Source organism: Neurospora tetraspora, assembly GCF_033439725.1.
Source record: "Neurospora tetraspora strain CBS 560.94 chromosome Unknown B0H65scaffold_3, whole genome shotgun sequence".
Lineage (NCBI taxonomy): Eukaryota > Fungi > Ascomycota > Sordariomycetes > Sordariales > Sordariaceae > Neurospora > Neurospora tetraspora.
In genome coordinates, this window is record NW_026944385.1 from 4539147 (window position 1) to 4566221 (window position 27075).

At 53.3% G+C, this 27075-nt stretch overlaps 9 protein-coding genes across 9 annotated transcripts; 6 read left to right on the plus strand and 3 right to left on the minus strand.

The window, feature by feature from the left end:
• Positions 1 to 874: 874 nt before the first annotated feature.
• On the plus strand, positions 875 to 2227 carry B0H65DRAFT_176749 (uncharacterized protein). The gene is made up of 2 exons (XM_062821452.1): positions 875 to 1554; positions 1620 to 2227. The coding sequence occupies exons 1-2, from the start codon at positions 1209 to 1211 to the stop codon at positions 2117 to 2119; spliced, it is 846 nt and encodes a 281-aa protein (XP_062683549.1). The 5' UTR covers positions 875 to 1208; the 3' UTR covers positions 2120 to 2227.
• Positions 2228 to 4072: 1845 nt separating this feature from the next.
• B0H65DRAFT_176754 (peroxidase/catalase 2) lies at positions 4073 to 6679 on the plus strand. Its single transcript, XM_062821453.1, has one exon. It carries the CDS (start codon positions 4339 to 4341, stop codon positions 6613 to 6615), a length of 2277 nt encoding a protein of 758 aa, XP_062683550.1. The 5' UTR covers positions 4073 to 4338; the 3' UTR covers positions 6616 to 6679.
• Positions 6680 to 7588: 909 nt separating this feature from the next.
• B0H65DRAFT_176733 (uncharacterized protein) lies at positions 7589 to 8020 on the plus strand. Its single transcript, XM_062821450.1, has one exon. The coding sequence runs from the start codon at positions 7680 to 7682 to the stop codon at positions 7962 to 7964; it is 285 nt and encodes a 94-aa protein (XP_062683551.1). The 5' UTR covers positions 7589 to 7679; the 3' UTR covers positions 7965 to 8020.
• Position 8021: 1 nt separating this feature from the next.
• B0H65DRAFT_176734 (uncharacterized protein) lies at positions 8022 to 8879 on the plus strand. The gene has a single exon (XM_062821451.1). The coding sequence runs from the start codon at positions 8214 to 8216 to the stop codon at positions 8868 to 8870; it is 657 nt and encodes a 218-aa protein (XP_062683552.1). The 5' UTR covers positions 8022 to 8213; the 3' UTR covers positions 8871 to 8879.
• On the plus strand, positions 8879 to 10110 carry B0H65DRAFT_572380 (uncharacterized protein). The gene has a single exon (XM_062830508.1). The coding sequence runs from the start codon at positions 8913 to 8915 to the stop codon at positions 9894 to 9896; it is 984 nt and encodes a 327-aa protein (XP_062683553.1). The 5' UTR covers positions 8879 to 8912; the 3' UTR covers positions 9897 to 10110.
• Positions 10111 to 10731: 621 nt separating this feature from the next.
• Positions 10732 to 11733, minus strand: B0H65DRAFT_508355 (uncharacterized protein; the record flags this gene model as incomplete). The annotated part of the gene is made up of 2 exons (XM_062828215.1): positions 10732 to 11364; positions 11665 to 11733. The coding sequence occupies 2 exons, from the start codon at positions 11731 to 11733 to the stop codon at positions 10732 to 10734; spliced, it is 702 nt and encodes a 233-aa protein (XP_062683554.1).
• Positions 11734 to 13183: 1450 nt separating this feature from the next.
• B0H65DRAFT_523440 (fungal-specific transcription factor domain-containing protein) lies at positions 13184 to 15223 on the minus strand (the record flags this gene model as incomplete). Its single annotated transcript, XM_062828791.1, has 2 exons — positions 13184 to 14164; positions 14231 to 15223. The coding sequence occupies 2 exons, from the start codon at positions 15221 to 15223 to the stop codon at positions 13184 to 13186; spliced, it is 1974 nt and encodes a 657-aa protein (XP_062683555.1).
• Positions 15224 to 18284: 3061 nt separating this feature from the next.
• Positions 18285 to 19367, minus strand: B0H65DRAFT_572398 (uncharacterized protein; the record flags this gene model as incomplete). The annotated part of the gene is made up of 3 exons (XM_062830509.1): positions 18285 to 18539; positions 18710 to 18837; positions 18926 to 19367. The coding sequence occupies 3 exons, from the start codon at positions 19365 to 19367 to the stop codon at positions 18285 to 18287; spliced, it is 825 nt and encodes a 274-aa protein (XP_062683556.1).
• A 549-nt stretch (positions 19368 to 19916) lies between these two features.
• B0H65DRAFT_523442 (OPT oligopeptide transporter protein-domain-containing protein) lies at positions 19917 to 26903 on the plus strand (the record flags this gene model as incomplete). Its single annotated transcript, XM_062828792.1, has 7 exons — positions 19917 to 20364; positions 20416 to 21731; positions 21887 to 22541; positions 23411 to 23503; positions 23772 to 23852; positions 24428 to 24713; positions 24767 to 26903. 7 exons carry the CDS (start codon positions 19917 to 19919, stop codon positions 26901 to 26903), a joined length of 5016 nt encoding a protein of 1671 aa, XP_062683557.1.
• Positions 26904 to 27075: the final 172 nt, after the last annotated feature.

The window sequence follows — 27075 nt, forward strand, 5'->3', positions numbered from 1 at the left end:
TGTTCGTCTATCCCATATCATACAAGAGTCTGTCGTGTGGACTGTGATCCATGAATCCGCATTCGCTTCCGCCATCTGGGGCACTCGGGCTCGTGGGTATTAGAGTAGTACAGCGGGTCGAACTCGGAGTCGGAGTCTAAGTCGGTGTCGCGTGGAGGAGAGGCGACGGAGTGTGCATTTATTGCCTGTATGGTCATCGACGGTTAGGATACACATTGACCCGACAGAACCACGAGAGTCTGGGGTATACGAACACAACAAGGACCTCGCCCCAGGAGCTGGAGAGGAAAGCGACGGTAGCCTAAGGTTGGAGAGATGTGTTAGTATTATCAGGCTATAAATGAAAGACTTTGGACCATGGACCGGACGGGACCGGGGGGCCGGGGCCGGGTTGAGGAGGACACTCACGCCGAAGAAGGCGATGCTGCGGACGACGGAAGCGTTCTCAGCAGAGGTGAGGGAATCGTAAGTGGAGCGAATGAAGCCCTTGGACTTGCGGCTGCCACCGGGGCGCTCGATGTATCTGGCGGAAGGCATGGTGATTGAGTGTCTGGGAGTTGTCGCGATAACGGGCTATCGGTTGATGGAGTTGGAAACTGAGGGACCGTGACGCCGTGACGGGACTCGCAATCGCGGACTGGAACGTCGAATGGAAATTTTGGACTTCCAGGCAGGCAGAGGTAGAGTGACAAGGATGGCACGTGCCACTGCTCTTCTTATCCGAGGATGCTTGGCACCGTCATTGGCTGTTATCACTTACACAGAGCTTCACCAGAAAAGCCATCTTTTCAGCATGAACAATGATGGCTTGGAACTCATGGATTAGTATGATTGTCCCAAGGTTAATCTTCTCATGTCAAGCAACGACCGTGATGTGGAAAGGATTTAACCTTCAGTCACCGGTGTTGACTGGCTCCCCTTGCAGTGCTCCCGGCGGGCAGGCAAGCCCGGCCGTAGCCCTGTAAGCTGTGGAGCTTCAGTGCAGGCCCCACCCCCCCCCGCCATTTGTCGGGGCTGGATCCATTCGTCATGTCATCCATTGTCATGTGCATCTGCCACTGAACCCTCAACTTCTCACCACTGTCACCTTCTACCATCGCAACTCTTACTGTCGCATACCATCCCAATAATTATCATCCCACCTTGTCCTTCCGACGCCTACTTTAATTTCTTCGCATCGCCAATTGTCTCCGATACGTCGTACACTAATGGCTGAAAACGAAAACCCCAGCTCCCCGACAGCGCCAGCTCCCGGGGGCTTTGTGCCTACCGCGATCCCTTCACATTCGTTACCATCCCCAGCGCCCAGTTCAGCATCAGCGGCCGCCGTCTCAAACCTTCCACATCCACGCCGAACTTCTCTTCGCCCCGGATCCATCAAGGAGGATAAAGTCCGCAACTATGTTTCCGACAAAATGCTACACATCAGTCGCCGATACGTCAAGCACTTTGCGATCCCCGATCCCAGCGACGAAATCACCGGCTACAAGTCCATGGCTGAATTGTGCAAAGACGTGGACGACGTTATAAATATCCTCTGGTTATCCGGTACTCGTAAGTGCAACACTTACACAGCCTTATTGCCGATGCATTATTATCAGGCACTAACTTTCCTTTAGCCAGCCTACAAATTCCCTACCTCCTTAACATCGCGAGCGAGTTGACCACCTGGCTCGAGGGCTTCCCTCCTTCTCCTACAGCCACATTCTCGCTACTACGAAAACTCGACCACTGCTTCGCCAGCCTACTGTTCGGCTACGACATCGACACCAAAGAGACACTACCGGGCTTCGAAAACGGCCTCAGAGCCGGCCTGTCCCGGACAGACATGATCCGCTGCAAGAGCGTGCTTGAGCGCACTCGTGTGTTGGTAGTCGAGGTCATGTCGAAAGAGCCAGCCGACGAGGATCTAGACGGCGATACTGGGGGTCAGGGTATCCAGACCCCAAAGCCAGACGACGATACAGACGACATGAACGATTTCGATGATGACGATGATGACGAAGACGAGCTGTTGCACATGAATGTTGCCACGGTGTATGAGAACACACTTGTCAAGCTGGGAGAAATCCTGGAAGATGGAGGTGGCGTGACGACGATTCCCATGTCTGTGGACTGAGTAGACATTTGGTAACCGTTTACCATACTCCGATCCTTCCAGAGATGGAGAGGCGCCACTGTCATCAATCGCATCTTGTCGCCCCGGCTAACAAAGGATCTTAATGAGGTCTTTGCCGAGCCTGCGCGCACAAAAGAAGGGATGACTGCTGACAACAAATACCCGAATTGTTCACTGAAAGACTGAGGCGGATCTTGCCACTTTGCTAGCGGACGGATGAGTGACTCACCACCTCAATCTCCCCAACCGCTACGATGCTCATCGCAGATTATCATGAACCGTGTTGATGGTTTCAGAGATCCAAATCGAATTGGTAAGTAATCATCATGCCTCGACTGGCAGTCTGGGCTGTTGTTAACCCGAGCTCGCTCTTTAAAGATCCCTTTGCAGAGAAGACTGCGCCATATGTAGAAGGTCGCGGCTGCTGCCTGATTTTTGAAAGCTGTTGGCTTGGATGTTTTGGTTACTCTACATTAGTCTAGCTGACGCGCTGGCCGAGATGTCCAAAGAGGTTCTCACTGAGATGCGATTGGATTGTAGACTCATTGACGACTAGTGACAACAGACACTGGGTCGGCCATGGCCTCTATCTTCAGGTATACTCCTCCGAAGCATGGGACGCTATCCTCCCAGTCGTTTCTATACAACAAGTACGCTTTGAGTTGTAGATATGCAAAGTCTGGTGAACAACCTGGAATCATCTCGATTTCACAAGACCCCTAGCTGTACAAGCTGTAAGGCGTGCATGACTTGTCCCGTAGAGAGATTAGCCGGTGGGGCGATTTACACGCATCCAATCCCACCGTGAATGCAGGGGAAAGCTCCAGGGCGGGGGAGGTGGCCGAGACCTCGATCTCTCCCGGTTCTCTCCCCAAGTGAGGTGGAGGGGGGCAAGCAAGCCCGGACACCTTGAGGGACACAAGAAGTCAAGAACATTCATGGCAAGAACCGAAGGGGGCAAGATGAACCAGCCTCGGGCAATCATCATAGGTCTGAGTAGAAGGGACGGGGTTACATGTGCGACTCTGAAGACACCACCACGACACACCAGCAACAACGAACACCGGGAGCAAAGAACAGCCGGCGGGAACAATCACGGTTGTAGGCCGAAGATTCCAGCACGCAATATTGGTAATTGGATGGCGAGAGAGCACAATGAAGGGTTGCCTCCCCCGTTGACTTCCATCTTCGATATGTTTCTCCCACCCCTCTTGGCATTTCTGGCGCTCAAGTTCGAGCAACGCGATTTTCATGTACTAGCTAACGCGACTTCACATGACTCCCATCTCTACCAGCCATAAATCCAGGCCTTGATTCTATTCCCGTTCAACTTGCAAGCCCTCAAGGTTCTCACCGCCGTGGTTGCCTGGAGAGGGTCGTGAGGTTCGTCAAGATTCCATGTTAACCAAAATGGAAAGGGCAGAATACTCCGAGGCGAGTTACATTTCCCACCTGCCAATCAGAGGAAGGGAAACAACAATCAATGCAGATTGCGTTCATGCAGCTGTACCACCTTTTCTATCCGTTTCTATCCATCCTGCTTGCCTCCAGTTGCAGTTGCCATCCCTTGTGTTTGCTGTGCGGGGTCGAGCAATCTTCCATTTTCAAGTTGTCAATACAAGTACAGTACACTTCCAAGCATCTCTTTGAGATGGATCAAGCGGCCAGGAAAGAAAAGGGATTTTGAAGGGGTTGAAGATGCCCAACATCTTCCCGATATGATCGTCGTCTGGAGTGTTCACAAAAAAAAAGAACAACAATTTGGATGGCATCAGCCGAAGCCAAGGGCGAGATAGATCTGAGTATGTTGTAAGTACGTTACCTTACGTACTTACAGTACGAGGTATCCCGTCCCTGGGGGTTCACCGCGATGGAAGCCGGGGATGGATGGAGCAACCGAATCATGATCCGAGAAGCTCACACTCCAGAGACAGGCGCAGTGATGGGGGACAAGCGGGGGGCGGGGTAGAATAATTCCTTTGTGTTCCTTCTCTGCGATTTCATGTCAACCTCGCCTTCCCACCCACCCTCCACCACCAAACCCCTCGCTTTGGTACTAATACCGGAGCTTCCTCTCTCCGATATCATCTGTCTTCTGTCTTCTGTTTCTTCTCTATTCCCATCCCCGTTCATCTCACCTCCTCGTCTGTTCAGCTCCCACGTCAGCAAAGAGCTTCAACTTGGAATTGATATCCTGTCTCGAAAGATCAAAACACAACATGGGATCGACCAACATGTCCGAGTGCCCCGTCCGCAAGTCCAACATCGGTGGTGGTGGCACCAGGAACTACGACTGGTGGCCCGGCCAGCTTAGGCTCAACATCCTCCGCCAACATACCCCCGTCACCAACCCCCTCGACAAAGACTTCGACTATGCCGCTGCCTTCAAGAGCCTCGACTATGAAGGCCTCAAGAAGGACCTCACTGACCTCATGACCGACTCGAAAGACTGGTGGCCTGCTGATTTCGGCCACTATGGCGGTCTCTTCATCCGCATGGCATGGCACAGCGCCGGTACCTACCGTGTCACGGATGGCCGTGGAGGCGGTGGTGAGGGTCAGCAGCGCTTTGCTCCTCTCAACAGCTGGCCCGACAACGTCTCTCTCGACAAGGCCCGTCGTCTCCTGTGGCCCATCAAGCAAAAGTACGGCAACAAGATCTCGTGGGCCGACTTGCTCCTTCTTACCGGCAACGTGGCCCTCGAGTCCATGGGCTTCAAGACCTTTGGCTTTGCCGGTGGCCGTCCCGACACCTGGGAGGCTGACGAGTCTACATACTGGGGTTCCGAGACTACATGGCTGGGCAACGAGGACCGTTACGCCGAGGGTCAGGAAGGCCACAAGGGACATGGTGTCGTCCAAGGTGACGAGTCCAAGAAACAGCACAAGGACATCCACAACCGTGACCTGCAGGAACCCCTTGCCTCCGCCCACATGGGCCTCATCTACGTCAACCCCGAAGGCCCTGACGGCATTCCCGACCCCGTTGGCTCAGCCAAGGATATCCGTGTCACCTTTGGCCGCATGGCTATGAACGACGAAGAGACTGTCGCTCTGATTGCTGGTGGTCATACCTTTGGCAAGACCCACGGTGCTGGTCCCACTCATCACGTCGGCAAGGAGCCCGAGGCCGCTCCCATCGAGCAACAAGGTCTCGGCTGGGCCAACAGCTTTGGTCAGGGCAAGGGTCCCGACACCATCACCAGTGGTCTTGAAGTCACTTGGACACCGACTCCTACCAAGTGGGGCATGGGCTACCTTGAATACCTCTACAAGTTTGACTGGGAGCCGACAAAGAGCCCTGCTGGTGCCAACCAGTGGGTGGCCAAGAACGCCGAGCCCAGCATCCCAGATGCCTACGACCCCAACAAGAAGAAGCTCCCGACCATGTTGACGAGCGATATAGCCCTGCGCATGGATCCCGCCTATGACAAGATCTGCCGCGATTTCCTCGCTAACCCAGACAAGTTCGCCGATGCTTTTGCCCGCGCTTGGTTCAAGCTTCTTCACCGTGACATGGGCCCGCGTACTCGCTGGATCGGTCCCGAGGTCCCCTCTGAGGTCCTACCTTGGGAAGACTACATCCCTCCCGTAGACTACCAGGTCATTGATGATAACGATATCACGGCCTTGAAGAAGGAGATTCTGGCCACCGGTGTCGCTCCAAAGAAGCTGATCTTCGTTGCCTGGTCCTCAGCCTCCACCTTCCGTGGCTCTGACAAGCGCGGTGGTGCCAATGGAGCCCGTATCCGTCTCGCTCCCCAAAACGAGTGGAAGGTCAACGATCCTTCTACGCTCCGCGAAGTCATTTCTGCTCTCGAGTCTGTGCAGCAAAAGTTCAACGACAGTTCCAGCGGCAAGAAGGTCTCCTTGGCTGATCTCATTGTCCTCGGTGGTGTCGCCGCCCTTGAGCAGGCTTCTGGCTTGATGGTCCCTTTCACCCCAGGCCGCAACGACGCCACTCAGGAGCAAACCGATGTGCACTCGTTCACTCACCTCGAGCCTTACGCCGACGGCTTCCGCAACTACGGCAAGGGCACCCAGCGCGTACGCACTGAGCAGTTCCTCATTGACCGTGCCTCGCTGCTCACTCTCTCGGCCCCTGAGCTCACTGCCCTCATTGGTGGTCTCCGTGTGCTAGAGGCCAACTATGATGGCGGATCCCACGGTGTGTTGACCAAGACTCCCGGCAAGCTTACCAACGACTTCTTTGTCAACCTGTTGGACACCAACACGGCATGGAAGGCTGCGGATAACGAGGGCGAGGTTTTCATCGGCTACGACCGCAAGACACACGACAAGAAGTGGACTGCCACCAGGGCGGACCTCATCTTTGGATCACACGCTGAGCTTCGTGCGCTTGCGGAGGTGTATGCTGCGGTGGACGGCGAGGAGAAGTTCAAGCGCGACTTTGTGGCGGCTTGGCACAAGGTGATGAACCTGGATCGGTTCGACCTGAAGCAGGAGGGGCGGGGCCAGAATGCTCCTAAGCTTTAGGAGGCTGATCGGGTACTGCTGTACAGCAGAGAGCTGCGTTGGCGGATTGCTTGGATGGAGGCTAGTCGGGCGGATAATTGGGCTCGTTGGGTTCAAAGACACCATTACAAAAAGTCCTTGTTGTGGTTCAAAAAGGCGCTGGAGGACCTTGAGAAGTGGAGGGATTTGGGTGCGCTGCCGCGTCCGGAGGATCCAGAGAAGGCTGTCTTGAGAGAAGGGAAATAAAAGACACGAGCAAGTCGATGCCGAAACTGCATTGTTTGAAATGAGTTGAAATGCCATTGATACGAGCAAAGTTAGAGATCGGTCTGTCCAGATGAGCGGTGTGATTAACAGAATAAGTATGCATGAGCACCGCGTTAATTCTTTGTGCCGTCGTCATGTCCTCCTCTCGATGCACTTATTCCTAGATTCCTGTGTTTGGTGTTTCTTGGATTCGGACGTCGGTTGTTGGTTCGTGTGTAAAAGATAGCCGTTACTGTGTTAACTCGGGTGCAGCTAATTTTGCAGGCCATCTGATAAGACCCCATCTTATTCAGTCCCACTAATACAGGCCTGTGCGTGCTTCCTCTTATCGACTACCGGTAGGTCAAACGGCCACTCCTTTATTACTCCTCACAGACTTCCTCTCTGATCACTGTTCAGTCATTCAAAATGACCACTTTCAACACCTCAGACCGGAGGAAATCTGTTTCACCGCGACGGCAAGACTCCACAAAATCCTGGAATATTTGGAAGACTATTTTGGAAGTTGAAGGAACCTAGCTTACTTAGCTTTTCTGTGGGAAATCCATATTCGAATGGGCGCGGGTCATGGTGATGGTGAAGGTCATTTATTGTTAGGATGAGATGAACAGGTTTGTTGTGACTTACCTTATTCATTGACGTTGAGACCTTGACTGAGCCAGCCTTGGTTTCGTCCGTCCGTTCGTTCGTTCGTTCGTTCGTTCATTCTCGCTGGACGGCGGACGCCGGTACGAGAAATTGTCAGGACGGGACGGGAGATCGCGCGGTTCGAGGACTGTCGCTTGTATTGTACCCATCCATGTAGGCGCTTTGGGATTATGAACCTGAACCTTCACCTGTGGGCTGTGTGTGAGCCAGTTCATCATCCGAGACGAGACGAGACTCTTTTTGTGCTGATGTCTCCCGTCCTGACTTTGTTAGTCCGAGCCATGCTGACTTTGTTAGTCCGAGCCATGCTGACTTTGTTATTGTGCCGGCGCGTGGCTCAAAGTGCTTTTCTTTGTACCAACGCCAGACACTGGACCTTGTCTTTGTTCTTTCTACCAATACTGACCTGCGTATTCACTCACCACTTTCAAACCCGAACCACTTCCTTTCCATAATTGCGTAGGCAGGTTATTGATTGACAAAGGATACCGTCCAAAATGACCAAAAAAATATTATTTCATTTGCCACCACAAAGTCCTATCTATAAAGGAGTGAGGTCCAACTGACTCTTCCCCGAACTCCCATTCTGTTTTTCTCACTCTTCCTGCAAACCCAGGCAGTTCTCCAGAACAAACCCCTTTGCCCAGAAAGCTTTCCCCATCTCTCAGCAACTACGTAAAGAACAACAACTAAGGCACAACAAAATGCCCAGCCACCGCACCCATCTCAAAAGAGAGCGGGACCCGGACAGCCCTCCCCCCGACAACGACGACTACCATCACCGTCATCACGAGCGGTCCAGATCCCCTCGCAGATCCCCCCCGCGAGATTACCATGTCCCGCCACACTCGGACAATTATTCCCGCGTGCTCGACGGGCCCAAGGGCAAGGTCAAGCGCGAAGAAGGAGAAGAAAAGGACGTCTTGGTCCGCAAGCGCGTCAAGGAAGGCGAGCACTCTCCCCAGCGTGATGTTCCGGCCTGGTTGATGTGGGCCGCCGGCGCCGCGTTAGTCAGGGAAGACCGCAAGAAGCACAAGTACAGCGTGGAGAAGCGCGGCACTAGCAAGGACAAGGGCAAGGGCAAGAACCGAGACGATGATGATGGATATCATGCCGTGGAGCTCCAGACCGGGAACAGAGCGTATATCGAGCGATTGGACGCCAAGATGGAGGAGATATCGAAGCTACCGTATGACGTCCAGGAAGCGATGGAGCGCGAGGAGGAAAGAAGGCATCGTGATGTGCTCAATTCGAGCTTTAGGGAACGGTACCCTGGGCGTCTTCCAAAACCGGACTACCTCAACGATGAGTACGAGAGCGTCTATGAACGCTACATGCGCTCCATGCGTGGGAATCCTTAGGCGGGATCCACCCAGAGTCAGAGTAATGTACAACATAAGACGATGAAGGAGACGGAATTGGAGAGGCAGGCGAGGAGGGAAAGAGAGAGTTGGGACAGGTTTAGAAGGGATAGGAAGGAAGAGGGGATACAGGGAGGTGGAAGTGATTGGGAAAGGGGGAATGAGATTATCATCAATGGAGAAAGGTACGTTAAACAGGAAAAAGGGAATTCTTACTCACACAGAAAACCACCTGGTCCAACTCCTCCTTCTGCTGCCGCTGAGATTGCAGCCGGTGATGATCGAGGACGGATGTCGCAAATACTGGGTGATCTGTTAGAAGAAGTGAGGGCAAGACTGCCACTGAGAAACAACCCGGCTACTGATAACCAAGAGCCTGAGCGAAAGGTGAAGACAGAAGAAGAGGGAGTGAAAATAAAGAGCCAGCCAGCACCAGTACCCTTGTGGAAATCATTCCTGGGACTGAACTTGGGGAACGGCTCCGTTCCGCCGCCGCCGCCTTCTAGTCACTCCCGTTCTGCCAGCGGTTCCAATCGCGGACAAACGTTGCCGAAGAGAAAATATCCGAAGAAGAACACGGCCGAGATCATAGCGGACGTTAACGGATGGCCAAGTCCATCTCGTCAAGCATATCAAGAAAGATGTTCTTGGAGAAGCGAACGGCCTTCAGGGGTCGAATTTGCTTCGCCTTCTGCTGTACCAACCCCCACTCGCCCCAAGGCTTCATATCCTCGATCCTATCCTCCTCCTCCAACGGTCGTGACCATTCCCGAGTCGGAATCCAGCAGCTATCATGCTCCAGAGTCGAAGAATGGGGATCCTGCCCATCGCGTATACCGAGTCCCTTCCTACCGCATGAACCCAACTGGCGATCCGTATTCGCAACAACATCCCTCTGCTCCCACCGCCAACACGCGTCGCCGTCGCCGCCGGGGTCTTGGTGAAGACTTACCAACGGTACCAGAGAACTGGGGAACATCCTCTTATGGACGTGGTCCTGGTGAGTCGCCAAAGTACAATCGCTAGAAGGGATTGGACGATTATTTCCCGCCACGCTGGACTGAGGAGGACAAGGAGAGGTGGATGGAGAGGAAGAGAAGAGATGCGGAAGCCGAGCAATGGGCCAAACTTGTTCCAGAGGCCAGGAAAAGGGAACTGTGGAGATTGGGAGAGCGGGTAGTGAAGGACACCGAGGCAGTGAGGGTGTTGAAGTCTCAGAAGGGAAGTCCATTCGTTCGGCTGGCGGATTAGTTTTTTTTTTCTTTTTCAGAGGTCGTCATTTTTAGGTTGCTCTTTCCATTGCAATGCAATTCTCTTTTTTTTTCTCAGTGCCAGCTCTGTCATTGTTGCCTGCCGTGCCTTCCTGTGCCGTGTATGTAAATGCAAGTGCCCTGGTGATGTAAGTAGCTGCAGGCAAGCGCGATTGGCGTTGGACATCCCACCTGCCGATGCTTTCTTATCAGTGAAAACTGCAGTGCTTGCCTGTTCTTGTCAACTCTCGAATTCTCGTTGCTTCCGCTTCGTCTCCTTATCACATTCACATTCAGCCAGCCATGCCTGTGTCGGCACCTGAAAGGCAGCAAAGCAACCACATCAGACAAAGTATCACTGTCTTCAGATTCCTAGCTAAACGAGCGAAGGTACGTCAAAACGCCAGATCTTAAGTCCAAAACCTTCACAGTCCAAAATTGGTCATCACAAGTCATAACACGTTCTGTCACTGTCCTTTCCACCATTTCCCAGACCCAAACAATCACCAGAGAGAATCCAAGTCCCAATCCTCCAAGCATCCCATCTCGTCCCATCTCCCACCCTGATCTCTCGCCAAAGCTCCTTGTGCTGACCTCTCCCAGGCGGTCGCTTAGGCCTTGTCGATGGGGATCACGTAGTCCTCAACCGAACCACGCTTATCGATGGGGATAACATAATCCTCGACGGACGAACGCTTGTCGATGGGGATGACATAGTCCTCGACGGAGCTACGCTTGTCAATCGGGATCACGTAATCCTCGACCGACGAACGCTTGTCGATGGGGATCACGTAGTCCTCAACAGAACCACGCTTGTCGATGGGGATTACGTAGTCCTCGACGGCACCGTGGCGCTTGTCAATGGGGATCACGTAGTCCTCAACCGAGGACCTCTTGTCGATGGGGATCACGTAGTCCTCGACCGACGAACGCTTGTCGATGAGGATCACGTAGTCCTCAACAGAACCACGCTTGTCGATGGGGATCACGTAGTCCTCGACCGACGAACGCTTGTCGATGGGAATCACGTAGTCCTCAACCGAGGACCTCTTGTCGATGGGAATCACGTAGTCCTCAACCGAGGACCTCTTGTCGATGGGAATCACGTAGTCCTCAACCGAGGACCTCTTGTCGATGGGAATCACGTAGTCCTCAACCGAGGACCTCTTGTCGATGGGAATCACGTAGTCCTCAACCGAGGACCTCTTGTCGATGGGAATCACGTAGTCCTCAACCGAGGACCTCTTGTCGATGGGAATCACGTAGTCCTCAACCGAGGACCTCTTGTCGATGGGAATCACGTAGTCCTCAACCGAGGACCTCTTGTCGATGGGAATCACGTAGTCCTCAACCGAGGACCTCTTGTCGATGGGAATCACGTAGTCCTCAACCGAGGACCTCTTGTCGATGGGAATCACGTAGTCCTCAACCGAGGACCTCTTGTCGATGGGGATAACATAATCCTCGACGGATGAACGCTATTCACCCTCTCAGGTTAGCAACATGGAACATCAAATCACGGTGCTCTTATTGTGAAAACTGACCTTAGCAGCAGGAGCGGCAAGGACGCTAACGCAGAAAGCTGCGATCAGGACGGAACTCGAGTACTTCATGGTGACGGTTGCGTAACGACTCGAGATTGTGTGGGGAGAGTCTGAATGTCGTGGTAAGTTGTAGGTGTCTGTCCTTAGTCTGGTGATAAGGCGTGTGTGACTGAGTGATCACTGACGACCAGATTGTGAAGACGATTCCCTGGTCACTTATACCCAAAGAAACCTCCTTCAGTCTTTGCCTACTGCGACCATACTATCCGCATAGTGGCGCCTCCAAGAGTCACTTCGGCTTGCTTCAAGATGCTCCGCGCACGAAGGCGTTTCGGCCAACATGTTGTCGATCCAGTGAACCGAACCCAACGACAAGCGCCACACAAACGTATCGCTCGCCAGATCCGCTTCGACGGTCAATTACCAAAAGCTGTATCCGTCAAGCTTCACGGCGCATGTCGTGAGCAGGGATTTGAACCGCGCCTGAAAGTTCGGGCACTCACACCAGCGTTTAACGCGATTCATTCTTGCGGACATCGCTTCCACTACACTCCTACCTACGACACCGCATATCTGATACTTTCCATATTCCCGTATTGACGATCCAAGGTATATTCTGGTGGAGACTTTTTTGTAAACAGGGTCATGACGTCCGTTTGGTGCATTTGTTACTTCTTTTTCGCTTGCCCCCTTTCCTCGCCTTTGGCGCAGCTCAAGCTTGCGCCGCGCTTCTATGGATTTTCGCGATAAGGCCCAGTAGGCCAGCGCCTCGCTCTAAGAAACAGCTACGGCGGAAAGGCACTCGAAATTTCGAGACTGTTACAGAGAGGAACCTGGGATCAGTTTGGTTTCACCACCTCGTCAAGTCGGAGGGCGTTACAGTCCTATTTCCTTGTTTCTTTGAGGGTGTCAGTAGCGCCTTATCCATCATTACCGTCGTAAAGACTCTTCTCCGAGTCAAGAACGACACTACCCTTCTAATTTGTCAAGCGCTAGCCTCGTCGAAAATTGGCTGGGAGTGAAGCAGTGCCCCAAGGCACTCAAAATATGGCATCCCGAGTCTTGACAAGCGCATAATGAATCATCTGGAAAGTCTGGTTGATGAGCGGAAGTGAAAGCAAATGTTTTCGGTGTGATTATGTTATCCTAGTCACCTAGGGCCATAGAGCAGAAGACGCAGAACCGGAAGCAAACTGTCCGCCTTTATGTTGGTTTCCTTATTGCCGGAGTTCACACACCGGTTTGCTCACCAACCAGCTGGAGCGGTCAGCGACTCGCCAGTAATCATTTCGATATCTACACTGGCTCGACGGGGAAGCCTCTGGTCCTTGAGCTTAAAGGATCAGAGTCCCCAGCGCGCATCTAGACATTTTCCCGCATCCGGAGAGATTGGTTTGTACTCTGTTGCATTTGTCAAAAATGCTATCAAGTCCGACTGCCCACTGGGGTGTCTTCCTTCTTTTCACAAAGGTCCCAGACAACTGACCCAATGGTCTCTGGGAACAAATCTTACAGCAACTCAAGTAAACAACAACCCCAAATTCGACTGCTGCATAACTTCCCTCCAATCGACCTTCACCGACGAGGATGAAAGCGACCGATCTCTTTCACCGCCATTACTCTCCCCAGACATGAAATCTGATCCTCTTTTAACCCCATCAACTTGCCTCCAGCATTCTTCAACAACAGCTTTCAACTCTCTCAAGCTTCCCAGCGTCGAGTCAACACTTGACAACCGGCCAGGGACCAAGAATTCTCTGAATACTTCCCTTTGCTCCCTTGTTGCCAGACTCGCGCAAACGCAATATGGCCAAGCCAAGCTCCTTGGGCTTATAGACTCGGGAATCCTCTTCCACACCGCAATGGAACGCTCAATACTCTCGCTTATCTCAGGCACGCTTGCCAGTGGTCCGGACACAATGGAGTGCAAGTGAGTAAGCAAGGCGTAAGAAAAGACCAAGCTTTGGAGACCGTTGTTGCTACCGCTCCCTTCCAGACGCTTAATTCCTTCTTCGACTGTATTCTCCAGCCTGGAGGCGCGGTTGACCAGCTCTCTTATACTTAGGTTGCCTTGGTTCTCCTGGTCTCTCTTCCATACCTCGAGGGCAGTGGCGTCCATTATCGCTACAAGGATCCATGATTCACAGCCCGTGGTGGACTGGAAAGAAGCACAGAAAGAGGGAGAAGAGGTGAGGAGGTCCCGGTAGGAGGCGGCCGCAGAAGGAACCTTCTTGAGGGAGGAGGACGAGAGGATGTCATTCCAGATCAGGATGGCACGAAAGAAGGAGAGAGCTGTTTGTTCCATGGGAGACGGGCCAGGTGGCATTGGGCTGCTGGTGCCTAATGGAAGACTGAGCGGGAGTTGCTGTTGCTGGGACTGAGCTAGAGATGGTGTGTTGGTCCCGCTATCACACGTTGAGGCCTGGCGCAGGTCGTCGAGGAGGATTTGGACTGCCGAAGAGAGGTACGAGTGACAGCTTTGCATGTTTTTCCCTAGAGCCTGGGGTAAAAGTCAACAACAACAACCTAGAAACCTTACGCTTGGTCAGCGGCTAATCTTACTCACCTCCAACAGGGCAAGCTGTACCGAGCATATCAAGCTTTCGCCAAACACTCCCCCCGAACGTTGCCGATTAGGGTCCATAAGATCACAAAAGCTGTCCAAGGCTTGCGCCCTGTGCGATTGGTAGTCATGGACTGCTGTAGCGTGAGCATCACTATGTCCGGCAAGGGTCAGAGACTTGTGATAGGCGCTCATGCTGAGGGAAGTGTGATAAAATGTCGGTGACCTCATCAGCAGGAAGAGTGCCCAACTCCTCTGTGTTGCTGATGATGAACGATACGAGCCGTGTTGTAACGGACACGTCTCGCCGATGAAGTGCATGACCAACTCGATATCATTCTCTGAAGTTGGGGGACCATGCATCCCCGAACCAGTGCCACTGTCGCCCAAACAGGAGAGACTGAGCGGTGTTGGCATTTCTGATGGTTGCTTGGAGTGTTCCGAAACTCCAGGAAGACGCTGTAGCGCTGTGGGCTCCAAGGGTGAAATGTCGACCAGGGCTGCATCCGTGTGGCCATGAGTCGCCCAGATATTGTCGTTGTAAGAGGCAGTAAGGGAGTCGGGGGCTATCGTTAGGGCATCGAGAAATTCGAACTCTATCGCTGCGTTCCGTTCATGCCCCGAAGAAGGGGACAACGGGAACGAAAAGTCGGACGACAAGAACGGCGACAGCGAAGGTGGTTCAGCGGCCGGGATGGGAGGGCTACCGATGTCGATAGTGCCCCCGGAAGATGTCGACGATTCGGACACGGATGGGTGAGAGGCATGGCTTTGGGTGGCCGTTGATCTTCGACGTCTTCGTGTTTGGAGTTGAAGCCTGTTCGCCTCTTCCCTTTCCATGTCTCCTCTATCTTTCCAGTTGGGTTTGGGACCGTAGCCATGGCAAAAGATGCCTCGAGATTCGCAATTTGAACAGGGTGGTCCTCCTTCGAGGCACTTTTTGCGGCGCAGACGACAAGTCCAACATCCACTTTTACTGCGTTGTCCTGACGGCATTGGAGAAGGAAGAAGGACAATTTGAGCAACCGTAAGCGTGAGATTACCCAGTCAGCTTGTTGTTGAGATGTTGCTAATGGTGGCAGTTGACGAGTGACGGCTTGCGAAGTGGATGGGAAGGGCTTCAACCTGGTGTAACGGAGCTAGCATTTTGAGACCAAGACAGGTTTGAGGACGGGATATTAATGGGTAGGGTAAGACGGAGAAGCTGAATAGGATGAGTGAACGACAATGACAAGTGTCCCAAGTGTCACTCTCACGATGGGGGAGAAAAGCGAATGGCACTCTCATGCCTTTTTTCAGTCTCATTCCGACGACCCTTTACCTGTCTCAACATGGAGGCCCTGGAAGCACAGAGTGGAATCTACGGTCAACATCGGAACAGTGATTTGTTGACATGACATACAAGCAGGGAGATGCGAATTGCAGCAGCAGCGATGGAGAGCATCAACCACCTAGATGAGAATCCGAGGCCGCCAAGACCGGATCCTCAGCGCTAGTGATCGACATTGCAGCACAGCTGAAAGCTGGGAATACCATAAGACCTTCCGGAATGGTAACTCCCCTCACCATGGACGGCAGAGATTTCCCGATAGGTTTCTCGAAAGGCAAGGGATCCTTGATGGGAAAGTCGAAGAGGTTCAGTTTGGGTTTTCCGGGCGGGCGGATGGCTAGAAAAAAACACGGGAGGCTCCTAACAATGGAACTCACGTCATGCATAGTGATGGAGGACGTGATCAAGGCGAGTTCGATGCCCAACCAAACAGTTGTACAAGTCCTCGTGCGGCTTGTTTCACCAAGCAGGTCTTCGGAGATCGCTGTTGGGTGACGCTAACAGGTAACCACTAAGCTTCACAGTCGGCGACCCGCAGGATCATGGCCAATTCCCGCCTGGTGTAAGAGTCAAGGTGAATGTACACTATGGTGTACACACTACGCGTCCCTTCTGGAAAAGAACAAGGACGTCATCCTCTAACCTGTGCAGTCTAGCCCCCCCGAGGTCCCGATACCATGTATGGAAACCACCGAGATCGCAAGCGCACATCTGTAGATCCGGGCGGGCGATCTTCTCGTCTCATTGGCCGGGTTCCGGTCTTGGGACGGCTAGATGCCGAGCCAATCTGTTAGATTCAGGTCCGGCCTGGGGATAGGAGGGGACCAAAGCCCGGTGTCGGGTTAAGTGGAGGAGGCTCTGAGACAAGTTGATAACAACCCCCAGGACCCATTCATTAGTATGTATTGTCTAGCTACGGCTGACGCGCAACTTGCCAGACTACTAATGAGACTAAAGATGCATCTTCACGCCATCGTTATCCATTTCCAGAGCGGGGATGCAAGTAACTCACAGTATACTTATCAACAATGACCTCACGAATTTGAATATGCTGAAGATCTGTAGCACCACTCTTCGGGATAGTGGTGGGATAGGCTCGCCGACCGAGCTAAGTAGATATACGAAAGGTCGCTTCAAGTGGAATTCCCGAATTGCGATAACACCTACAGTCTACAATCAGGACAACCAATATCACATCCGCCCGTCGTGTTCCCCTCATTGTCGTTGAAACACTTGTTCAACCCACACGAAACATGTGTCTCGGCAAAAGCGGTAACCGAATTCCTTCCCCTCCAGTTTGACCAACCCTATCTACTACCCACGACAACAAGCATTTTCACAGCATCACATTCGAGTCTCGATCATGGGTAGTCCAGGTTGGCTACGACTTGTCGTCATACAACTGGCGCGGGCCCCACGGGGTTTACCCGCCATCCACGCCACCATTCCAATGGCGGCAACTAAGCCTGCATCAGTGTCGGGTTTAACCTGCGGAATAACCAATTTCATGTGCAACAGAAGGAATGGAAGCATGTCTCGGTATTTCATGCGGTGGTGTGCTAATTCGTGTGCTAGAGTTGCTAGACCCCGCATGTTGTGCTTCGGTAGTTTACGTGATGGCAATGAAGGATGGAAGATCGCAGGTACAGTATGTAACTCTGGTTTTGTGCGATGACGGTGTGGTACCTAGATGCCGCGGGAATCGCCAAGCTTACCAAGCGATGCCCAGCCGGAGCCGAACGGGGTTACGGGGGTCCCGATCTTGATATGCCGGAAAGCGGGTCCCCCGGCCCGTTGCGGAAAAGTCTGTGGGGACGTCACAGCTGGAGATGGGAAACACCTACACTACACCCACGAGGTGTGCGAAAACAAGACCGAACACTTTCTGGTGTGTTGTCGTGTAAGTGTGTTCGGACTTAATTCCGCACACCTCGACCCACAAGGACCCTTTGTACAGGTCACTGTCCCTACCAGTGTGCCCGATCCCCACTGTCGCTTACGATTTCTACATTTGGAGTGTTGCATTTTGTATCTTGCATCGATATCATGCAGAACAAATCATCAATTCCACTTTCGATCAAGCCCAGAGAGACCTTCTATACCCGAGGGGGCCTGAGGCTAAAGAGGGGGAGAGGGAGGGACGGGAGAAAGTAGCGGTGAAAATGTATGTAGGGAATATCGAAGAATGCGTGGTGTTTTTGTCGGGCACAACATGAGGATGTGTGATGACAATGCATTGTAGATACTTGAGGCTGATATCACCACCTGGCAGTGGAAAGTGCTACCACGTTACTTTCACGAAAGAAGACGAGAGGAAGTGAGACAAGGGACAAAACACAAGAGTCCGGAGATTTCGGTCGATTCGAATTCCGGTTCTACACTATGGCTCGGTCGGGACTTGGGACTTGGGGCTCAAGAGGTGGCACAGAGAGAGAGAGATGGAGGTAAAGGTAAGGTAACTATTCGCACAAGCTATCCTATTCATTTTCCCTCGAAAAACAAAAGAAAAAATCCACCCCCCTGCGTGTTCCCTCCCGCAAGTAGGTACGATCGTGCAGGTACCCAACCCATGTGTCCCCCATTCAGCGCAACCTAACTACCGTCTTGGCAGGCACCAAACATCTAAACCTAACCTCAACCGCAAGCTACCACACTACCTACCTACACCCATCCCTCCCTCCTGCTTCCTCCCATCCTCCATTTTCCCTTAACTACATACACTACCTACTAATGAATAACCTTCCACTCCCTAAACCGATGGCGCTCAGCCCACTCAAACACGGCCCCAAAGTCTTTGCAGGTGTGCTGATACCCCCACCCCGTGCTGCCCGTCTCGTCGGGCGGGGTGATCCATTCGAGAGTGGTGTCGGCATTGCACATGATGCCTTGCCGGAGATAGTCCCAGCAGTGCATCAGATGCGGGGTGTTGACTTCGTCGAGAGAGCCGGATTTGGCGGCGAAGTAGCCTGCTCGGGTCATGTACTTTTTGTGCTTGTTAGTTGGCTTGGAATTGTGTGTAGACAAGAGGCCGGGGAGGGGAGGGGATGGACAGAGAGGGGTTTGGAAGGGCCGTATTCAGTAGGGGAGCCGGAGGAGGGTGGAAGTGCTGGCTGGGGTCATATGAGGATGAGTGAGGGAAGGGGAAGACATACCAAGCAGTGCAGCTGATGAAAAACAGAAACCATGGCATGTTGTTCCTTTTTGGATTTATCCAGCCTTGGAAGATCATCTGGTAACGCGTCGGCTGTCTCGTTGGGGAGGACGATGAAGCCTTTGCCTTCTGTTTTGTTTTACCAAACATGTGGTCAGAACCAGTATCATTTTCCACAGTCACAAAGACTGAACTGTAAAAGGGGGTAAAAACATACTAGGAATCATAGCAGTCCAAGCCTGATCAACCTCCTCACTTGGTTCCGCTCCATAGATAGTCTGGAAGCGGAAGATTTCGGTTCGGAAATCTACTTGGGGTTCCCAGGGCGGTTGTTCTGGGAATTTCTTCAGCGGCCCGGTTGGGTGTTCGGTTCCTGATGGTGCTGGTGTTGTTGTTGTTATCGGCCACCGCAAAGTAACAGCCACCAAGGCTGCTAGCAAAAGGATGTTGGACAAGGCAAGGAACAAAGTAGTACACGGGAGACTAAGAATCGCGAGTCTGCTGCTCCTCTTTTCCCTCTTTTGCTGCCCAGGGGTGGTGCGTGGAGGGTTGGACTCGAGGAGGTTTTCCTTTTCTTCCATGTCGTCGTCGACGATGTGGGAGCCAGAACCGGAGGATCGGACGGTGGTGCTGCTTTGGTCGTCTCTGTAGTGGTCCATGGTTTAGGGTTGGTCGTGGTCGTTGTGGTTGAGTGTCTGTTCAACGGGAGCTATCAGGTCGTCTCCGCTCAGGTCGCCGTGGGAAAACTAGGTAGACTCCTGACAAGTAGGGAGATCACCTAGGTAACCAGCAACGGCTTGGTGGTTACCCCTCGAGGCAATTCCAGCGGCAACTAATGGCCGTAGCGGGACTTCCGGTCCAGGGCGCGCACAGTTGTCTGTCGCCCGGGCGGGACGCTTCGTTCGAGGCAGGTTGACCGCCCGGCGCCCAATCTGCCGCCATCGCCGGGTTTCGTGGCGGTTCGCTATCGGATCGTCAGCGCCGTCTGTCTTCGTTGGCGCAGTCGGCGCTCCTCCCTTGGCGCCACTTCATCGCTTCGCGCCAAAACCACGACGAAGCTCCCGTCCACTTGCGCTCTTCTGAGGGGAGCGGATCGCCGTCCGGAATTGTCGCTGGTGTGAAGATACAGCATCGCGGTTCTTGCCGTGGATGCTTCTGAGGGGATGGTTGAGCTCTCGGGTGTCGCGTCGGGCTCTGTGAGGAAGTAAATGCTCCCAGTTGCTGTAAGTGTTAGTATAGGTACCTATCACAGGTGTATACAGGTCTTTCTCACTAACAGACTTGGCCACAGATTGCATAGCTGTGAACTGTCAGCTCCCTCGGGCCTTATCCAGCTCGGCACCTTCTCCAACAGACACACATGGCTCAATATCTTCATGATGTTTTTCCCCATTCTATTAGCCCTGGCATCAGTCCTAGCTGCGCAGCCTACTACTACGCCAGACACACATGATACAAGCACTGCTTGCTCACAGGTAGCCCACTCCTATGAGCTTTGGACCAAGAATGGGGGTAATGGAGACTTGTCCAACATCCCAGGACAGACGGCATATGACTGTCTCATGTCCATGCCCTTTGACTCTGAGCGGGCAGTGCAATTTCTGGATGAATATCTGAAATACCTTCAGTTCCAGTCAACGCTGGATACTCTCAAACGTGAGTCCTTGAGAAACGAATTTTGAGTGAACACCCAATAACATTTGATAGATCCGCCATCTGGCTACAAGACACCCTCCATCGATCTTCTCAAAGGCTTTGACAAGATCAGAAAGAAAGCCGAAACCAGCACCTACAAAAGCCAATACGAGTTCGACAACGACATCAAGCACCTCATCCACCGCGCAAACGAAGGCCACCTAGAAATTCATCTCTGTTCCCACCAAGTCTTCCGCTTCCACCGCAGCCCGCCACTGGTCTCCATCTCACCAGACGGACTTGAGCTACCCCGTATCTACACATGGGGCGACGTGAAATTGCTACGTTCCGGATTCCCAAACGCAGTATCCCACCTAGTCGAGATCAACTCCATCGACGCCGCTTACTTCCTCCAAGCCCATCTCGCCCTCACCTTCGAATACCACGACCCCGACGCCCGCTACAACCACCTGTTTCCCTCCCCCGCCAACCAATTCACCGGCTTTTTTACGGGAGGCGGCTGGCAAAGCTACCAAGGTCTTTGGACGGGAGCTGCGCGATATCTCCTCAAATTCCACAATGGAACGACGGTTGAAGTGAACACAACCGCCATCTGGCCCAGCACAAATGGACCCATGAATTACACCGACGGGGAAACGCTGTTCAAAGCAGCGTGCTTGCCTGACTACGTGCCCTCGCTGATGAGTTTCAATTCCGATCCATCACTTCCACCACCTCGACATGTAAATGGAGATGGACCACCGCCGAGCACGGAAGGGGTCTATCCCGATCCTGTGGTGCGTAACGAGCAGGACTCGATACGGGGGTATTACCTCCAGAATCCAGAGAACGACACCGCGGTCTTACAAATCCCTACCTTCCGGCATACAGGAGGAATCAATTTTTCTCAAACTGCTCTAGACTTCCTCACCCGCGCTGCGAGGCAAGACAACAAGACCAAGTTGATCCTGGACTTGACCGGGAATACTGGGGGGGATGTAATACCTGGTTTTAATATCTTTAAAATCCTTTTCCCTGATCAGGCTATTCGCACGGCTACAAGGTTTCGCGCGACGGAATTGGTTAATCTTGTTGGGAAGGTGTATAGTGAGGTTTATAGGGATGTCAAAGATCCGGGAGAGGTACCGATTGATCCGCCTTTTGTGGCGAGCGCGGCTGTGGGACCGGATCAGAAGCGGAGGTTTGGGGGGGAGTGGGAGGGGTTGTTTGGGCCTGTAGAGGTGCAGGGGGGCGGGAATGTGTCGAGGTTGTTGGGGCATTTTGATTTGGAGGTGGTTTCTACGGCGACTGAGCCGATATATGGTTATGGGCCTTTTGCAGAGATGAGCAAGGCTGGGAGACCGTTTGCTGCGGAGGATATTGTTGTTGTAAGTTTCCCTTTCCCCCTATTCCATTCTCCCAGTCCCCATCCGCTTTCCCTTTTCCATCCCTTTTTTCCCCCTTTCCTTCTCCCATTACCCACCCCCATTCCCTTATCTCTTCCTCCACAGGTTTTCCCCAACTAACACCCGCCGTCCGTCAGATAACAAACGGCCAATGCGCCTCCACCTGCGCCCTCCTCGTCTCTCTCCTCCGCCGTCAAGGCGGAGTCCGCACCCTCGTCTTCGGCGGCCGTCCTCGACACGCGCCGATGCAAGCGGTGGGAGGCGTAAAAGGAGGGCAGTACTGGTCCCTTGGCACCATCTACCGGCATGTTTCGAGGGCTATTGAGTTAGCGGTGAATTCCACTGTTTCTGGTCGGCGGCCGGTGTTGACGGGTGAGGAACTAGAGAGGTTGAACGAATTAGCGCCTGCTAATCCGGATACGGACTTGGAAGTTGCGAATCTCGCGGGAGGAAAGGGGGAAGGAAAGGAAAGAAGGGGGTTTCCGCTGAGAATGGGCTGGCGGGGAGAGGGAGGGGTGAATTTTAGGGATTTGTATTACCTTGACGGAGACGAAGAGGACAGTGAAGAGGGCAATGGGAAGGATAAGAGGAAGGGGACGAGTACAGGCACAGTCCCGGCGCAATTAATCTACGAGCCAGCGGAGTGTAGAAGGTTCTTTACGATGGAAATGATGTTCAGGCCGGCGAAGATGTGGGAGGTAGCGAGGGAGGTGATGTTTGGGGACTCTGGGGAAAGGGGGTGTGTTGGGGGCTCGGAGACAAGAACACAAGGGGAGAAGGGACCTCGTAGAGGTACAGGTACCTTAGGTAGGCAGAGGCCTGAATATAGGTAGGTAAATGAAAGGGTCCTTGCTTCCTGCTTTTTACATTTCTTTTCTTTCATTTATCTGCCCGGGCTTGGGTATGCCTACCGTCTAAGTCAGATTGGTCGCTCTTGTGGGCTCTAGATCACAACATCAAGGACACACAGACTGAGTCAGAGAAATAAACGCATCGTGCTGGAATTATTTCTCTTGATGATCCATCTCACCAGCGCACTCACTACTTCCCTGTGTATATACCTTACTAACTACTTCCTTCCTTCCCAAAACCACATACCCCCACCCTTCCACTCCAGCTTAATCACCATCCTCCCCTTCCCCCCCGCTTACAACCTCACTCCGCCAACCCCATATTCCCCCCCACCCACTCCTTAATCCTCTCAAAATCCCTACACTTCTTCTTGATATTGAAATCACTCTTACTTCCCCCCCTCCTGCTCGGGTCATTCAAAAACACCACGGGCGTCACATCCGCCGTGCACATGATGGCCTTCCGGATTGTCTCAATGCAGTGATCAATGTGGCCCCTGACCACCTCCTGCGGCGCCCGGAAGGCCGTCACGTTGCTGTAGTCGTACTCGTCGCGGTAGGTATATTGGCGGACGAGGTTCAGACAGTGCAACTGATGAAAAACATCCAAAAAGCCCATCATCCCGCCGCCGTACTTTTCGGACACGTGGGCGTAGTTGCTGGCGGGGGTTTTGTTGAGGAGGGGCATTTTGGATTCGGGGAAGTGGATTGTTGGCACTGGTAGTAGAGTAGAAGGTCCGTTATCGGCATCGTCTTCCATCAATCCAAAGGGAAGTAAAGAAGTACTCACTACGCCATAACTTCAGCCAGGCCTCCTCCACCTCAGGAGTTGGGTGTCCGCGATAAGGCGAGGGCTGCATGAGGTGGTTTTGGTCTGTGAACTCTACATATCGCAAGTCGTCGGTTTCTAGGTAGGGCGCTGGTTGAGAGCGTTAGCATTTCATTCTCGTTGTCGGTGTTGTACATCTTCCTCTTCTTCCTCTACCGGTAGGGACTCGGGAGTGGAAGAGGTAGTCATGGTAGTTGGGCGTGGTAGTAGAGACTCACAATAAGGTGCCAACTGCCTCGCACACGTAACATCGGTTGGACTTTTTCGTGAAACCACGAATGCGTATACGGCGAGTAGTGTGATGATTACAGCTTGGGAGACGACAACAGCGGGATGTGATAGTATTGAACGTTGTCGTTTGGCAAAACCCGCCGACCAGAGAGAGCTGGGGGAGTTCGATCGGTTTGGTGTGCCATTTTCGGAGTCCTCGACGGGATCATACTTCACTTCTTCATGGTCCCTGCTTGCTGTGAATGACTTTTTGAAGATGTTCATCTTGTAAACTGGATACCGAAATTGAAGCTGAAGAAGGGCAAGCCGGCTAGGTTTGGTGATGTGGTGCAAGATTGCTTGGAATCGGTTCAAGATGCTATAAACAGAGGAGATTCGCTATGGTAGCAAGCATAGATTGACATTTCGGAGTGCCTACTGTCGAAATCTGGTCGTCGTTGGTGGATGATCGTATGTATCTAGCGCTGGCGTTGTGGTTGCGCCAAATTTCCCTTTTGGGAACATGCGCTTCGCACAGCGAGCCAACCAAACAGGCACACAGCGAGCCCACCAGACTTACGCACAGCACGCATTGAATACCTTGTCTCCAAAGGTGGGTGATGAAGGCCCTCCTATGGAACTTGATTGTGGGAAATATTGTTTGCCTGAACCAAAGGATATGACACAGCAGGTTATGGGATCCCCGGAACACTGAGCCCCTAAGCACTTACCCCTAACCCTGACCGTTTCCTTCCCGCCAGGAGCCTGACGACAACTTCAAACTCAAGGCATGGATCGAGACGTTGGCAGCAGCTCGCTGCTTGCAGAGGATCTTGAGGAGGAGGAGGATGACTTGATCATCGCTCCAACCGAACTGGGTTCAGAGTCTGATGCCTTCATCAAAGACCACCCATGGTCATCCTCTTCCACTTCCCGTCAAGGGACGGACCATGATCAAGACGAAACCGAGACCGGGCACCGTCCAACCGACAATGACGACGTAATCGATCCTCGTCTCAAGAACTATCCCATCCCCCTCGTAGCAAAAACCGTCGACCTGCACAACGACGAGACGTAAGTATCTCTCCCACTCCCCCTCACGACCAAACACTAACAACCCACCCCAGCGAGCCCCTCCTCACCATCCGCTTCTGGATCCTCTCCACCATGTGGGTCATCATCGGCTGCTCCGTCTCCTCCGTCTACTACTTCAAGCCCTACTCCGTCCGCCTCTCCGGCTACGTCGTCCAGCTTCTCTCGTGGGGGATGGGCGCCCTTATGGCGTGCCACCTCCCTTCCAAGGAGTACACCCTCACTTTGCCAGTTGTTGGCAAGCAACTCTCATTCAACCTCAACCCCGGACCGTGGAACACCAAAGAACACGCCCTCGTCATTGTCTCCTACTGGGGCAGCACCTACACCGCCTACGGCCTCGGTCCGCTCTCCGCCATGGAGCTCTACTACAACAAGCGCATGAGCGGGTGGTGGGCCATCTTGTTTCTCATGACCACGCAGCTGATGGGGTACGGCTTCGCCGGTCTGTACCGGGACGTGTTGGTCCGCCCCCCGGGGATGTACTACCCCGGCGTTTTGCCGAACGTGGCGCTGTTCAATGCTATGCACCGGCACCCGTCCGTGACCAAGAAGTCGCTGTGGTTCTTTTGCGTGGTGGCGGCGGCGGCGTTTGTGTACCAGTGGCTTCCCGGGTTTGTGATGCCCTTGTTGGCTTCGCTGCCGGTCGTCTGTTGGATGGGATGGGGTATGTATTGGAAGGCGTTTGTGTTGGGGAGCGGGACGTATGGGTTTGGGTTGTTGGACTTTTCGTTGGATTGGAATTATGCTTCGTTTTTGAGCCCGCTTTATACGCCGTTGTGGGCGACGATGAATCGGTTTGTGGGAGCGGCGGTGGTCATTTGGGTGTTGTATCCCCTGGCGTACTTCTTCGATGTCAATGGGGCTCAGCAGTTTGCGCCGATGAGCTCGGGGACTTGGGATTCAGAGGGGAATCGGTACAATGTCTCGCGGATTTTGACGCCAACGTACGAGTTGAACCGGACAGCGTTGGAGGAGTATTCCCCGCCGTATTGGTCGTTCAGTTACGCGATGCACTTCTTCTGGGGCTTCGCTGCGTCGACGGCGGTGTTGACGTACGCTGTCGTCTTTCACGGGCGTCAATCTTGGGAGACGCTTCGAAGCTCGCTGCAAACCATCAGCAACCCCTTCGCAAAGAAGGACCGCAAGCAAAAGAAGAATGTTCAACACCGGGCGGAATTTGATGACCCCTACCTCAAACTAACCGCCCACCTCCCCCGCGTACCTCACTGGTGGTATCTCGCCCTCCTCCTTTCCTGCTTTGTCATTGCCGTCGCCCAGCTCTCGGGCGGTGACATGCAGCTCCCCTGGTGGGGCCTCCTCCTTATCACGACCATCTCTGCCCTCTTTACCTTTCCCAGCGGCATACTCTTCGGCTTCACCAACGTGCAAATCGGCATGGACTACCTCTCCGAGCTGCTGGCTGGGTTCCTTTTCCCCGGTAAACCCATCGCCGTGCTCACCTGCACCGTGTACGGCCGGCAGATCCTCGAGCAATGCCTCAACCTGGTCAGCGACATCAAGTTCGGCTTCTACATGAAGATCCCCGAGCGCGAGCTGTTCGTGGCGCAGGTGTATGGGACTTTGCTGGGCCCGTTTGTCAACTGGGCTTGTATGAGGCTGATCATCGATACGCAAGGGAGGAAGCTGACGGGCGAGGTGGTGTCGGGGACGTGGAACGCTTTGAAGACGAAGAACTTCTTTTCGCTGTCGGTTATCTGGGGCGTGCTTGGTCCGCAGGTGTTCTTTGGGAACGAGTCGCCGTATCGATGGGTGTACTGGGGATTTATTGTGGGACCGCTAGCGGTGATGTTGTTATGGGTTGTACACAGAGCGAGGCCCAAGTGGAAGGTCGAGAGTATGGTCAACCCGGTGGTGATGCTGAACGGGGCGACGCTGTTTCCCATCTACCCCACGACGAACCTGACGACATCGGTGCTGGTGGCGGTCGTGTTCATGGGATACGTGTACAGATACCACCCGGTGTGGTTCCGCAAGTACAACTATCTGCTCGGGGCTGGGTTAGACTGTGGTGCGCAACTGGTGCAGATGGCCATGATCTTGGTGGTTGACTTGCCCAATGTGACCATGCCGCACTGGTGGGGGAATGATGCGGTCGCGGTGGACAAGTGCTATCCGCCGTTGGACTTGCCTGGGAACGTATTTAACTGAGCATGAATAATTCTTAGGTTTCAATGTTGACATCTGGATCTGGACTTGGTTGCTGGAGGGACGTGGAAAGGGCAGTTGGTTGGATGAAGGACGTGCTTTCGAGTATTCAAACGCTCGGGCCTCCTTCATTCTAACATATCTGCTCCAGCACACATGGCCCTGTAAATGCGCT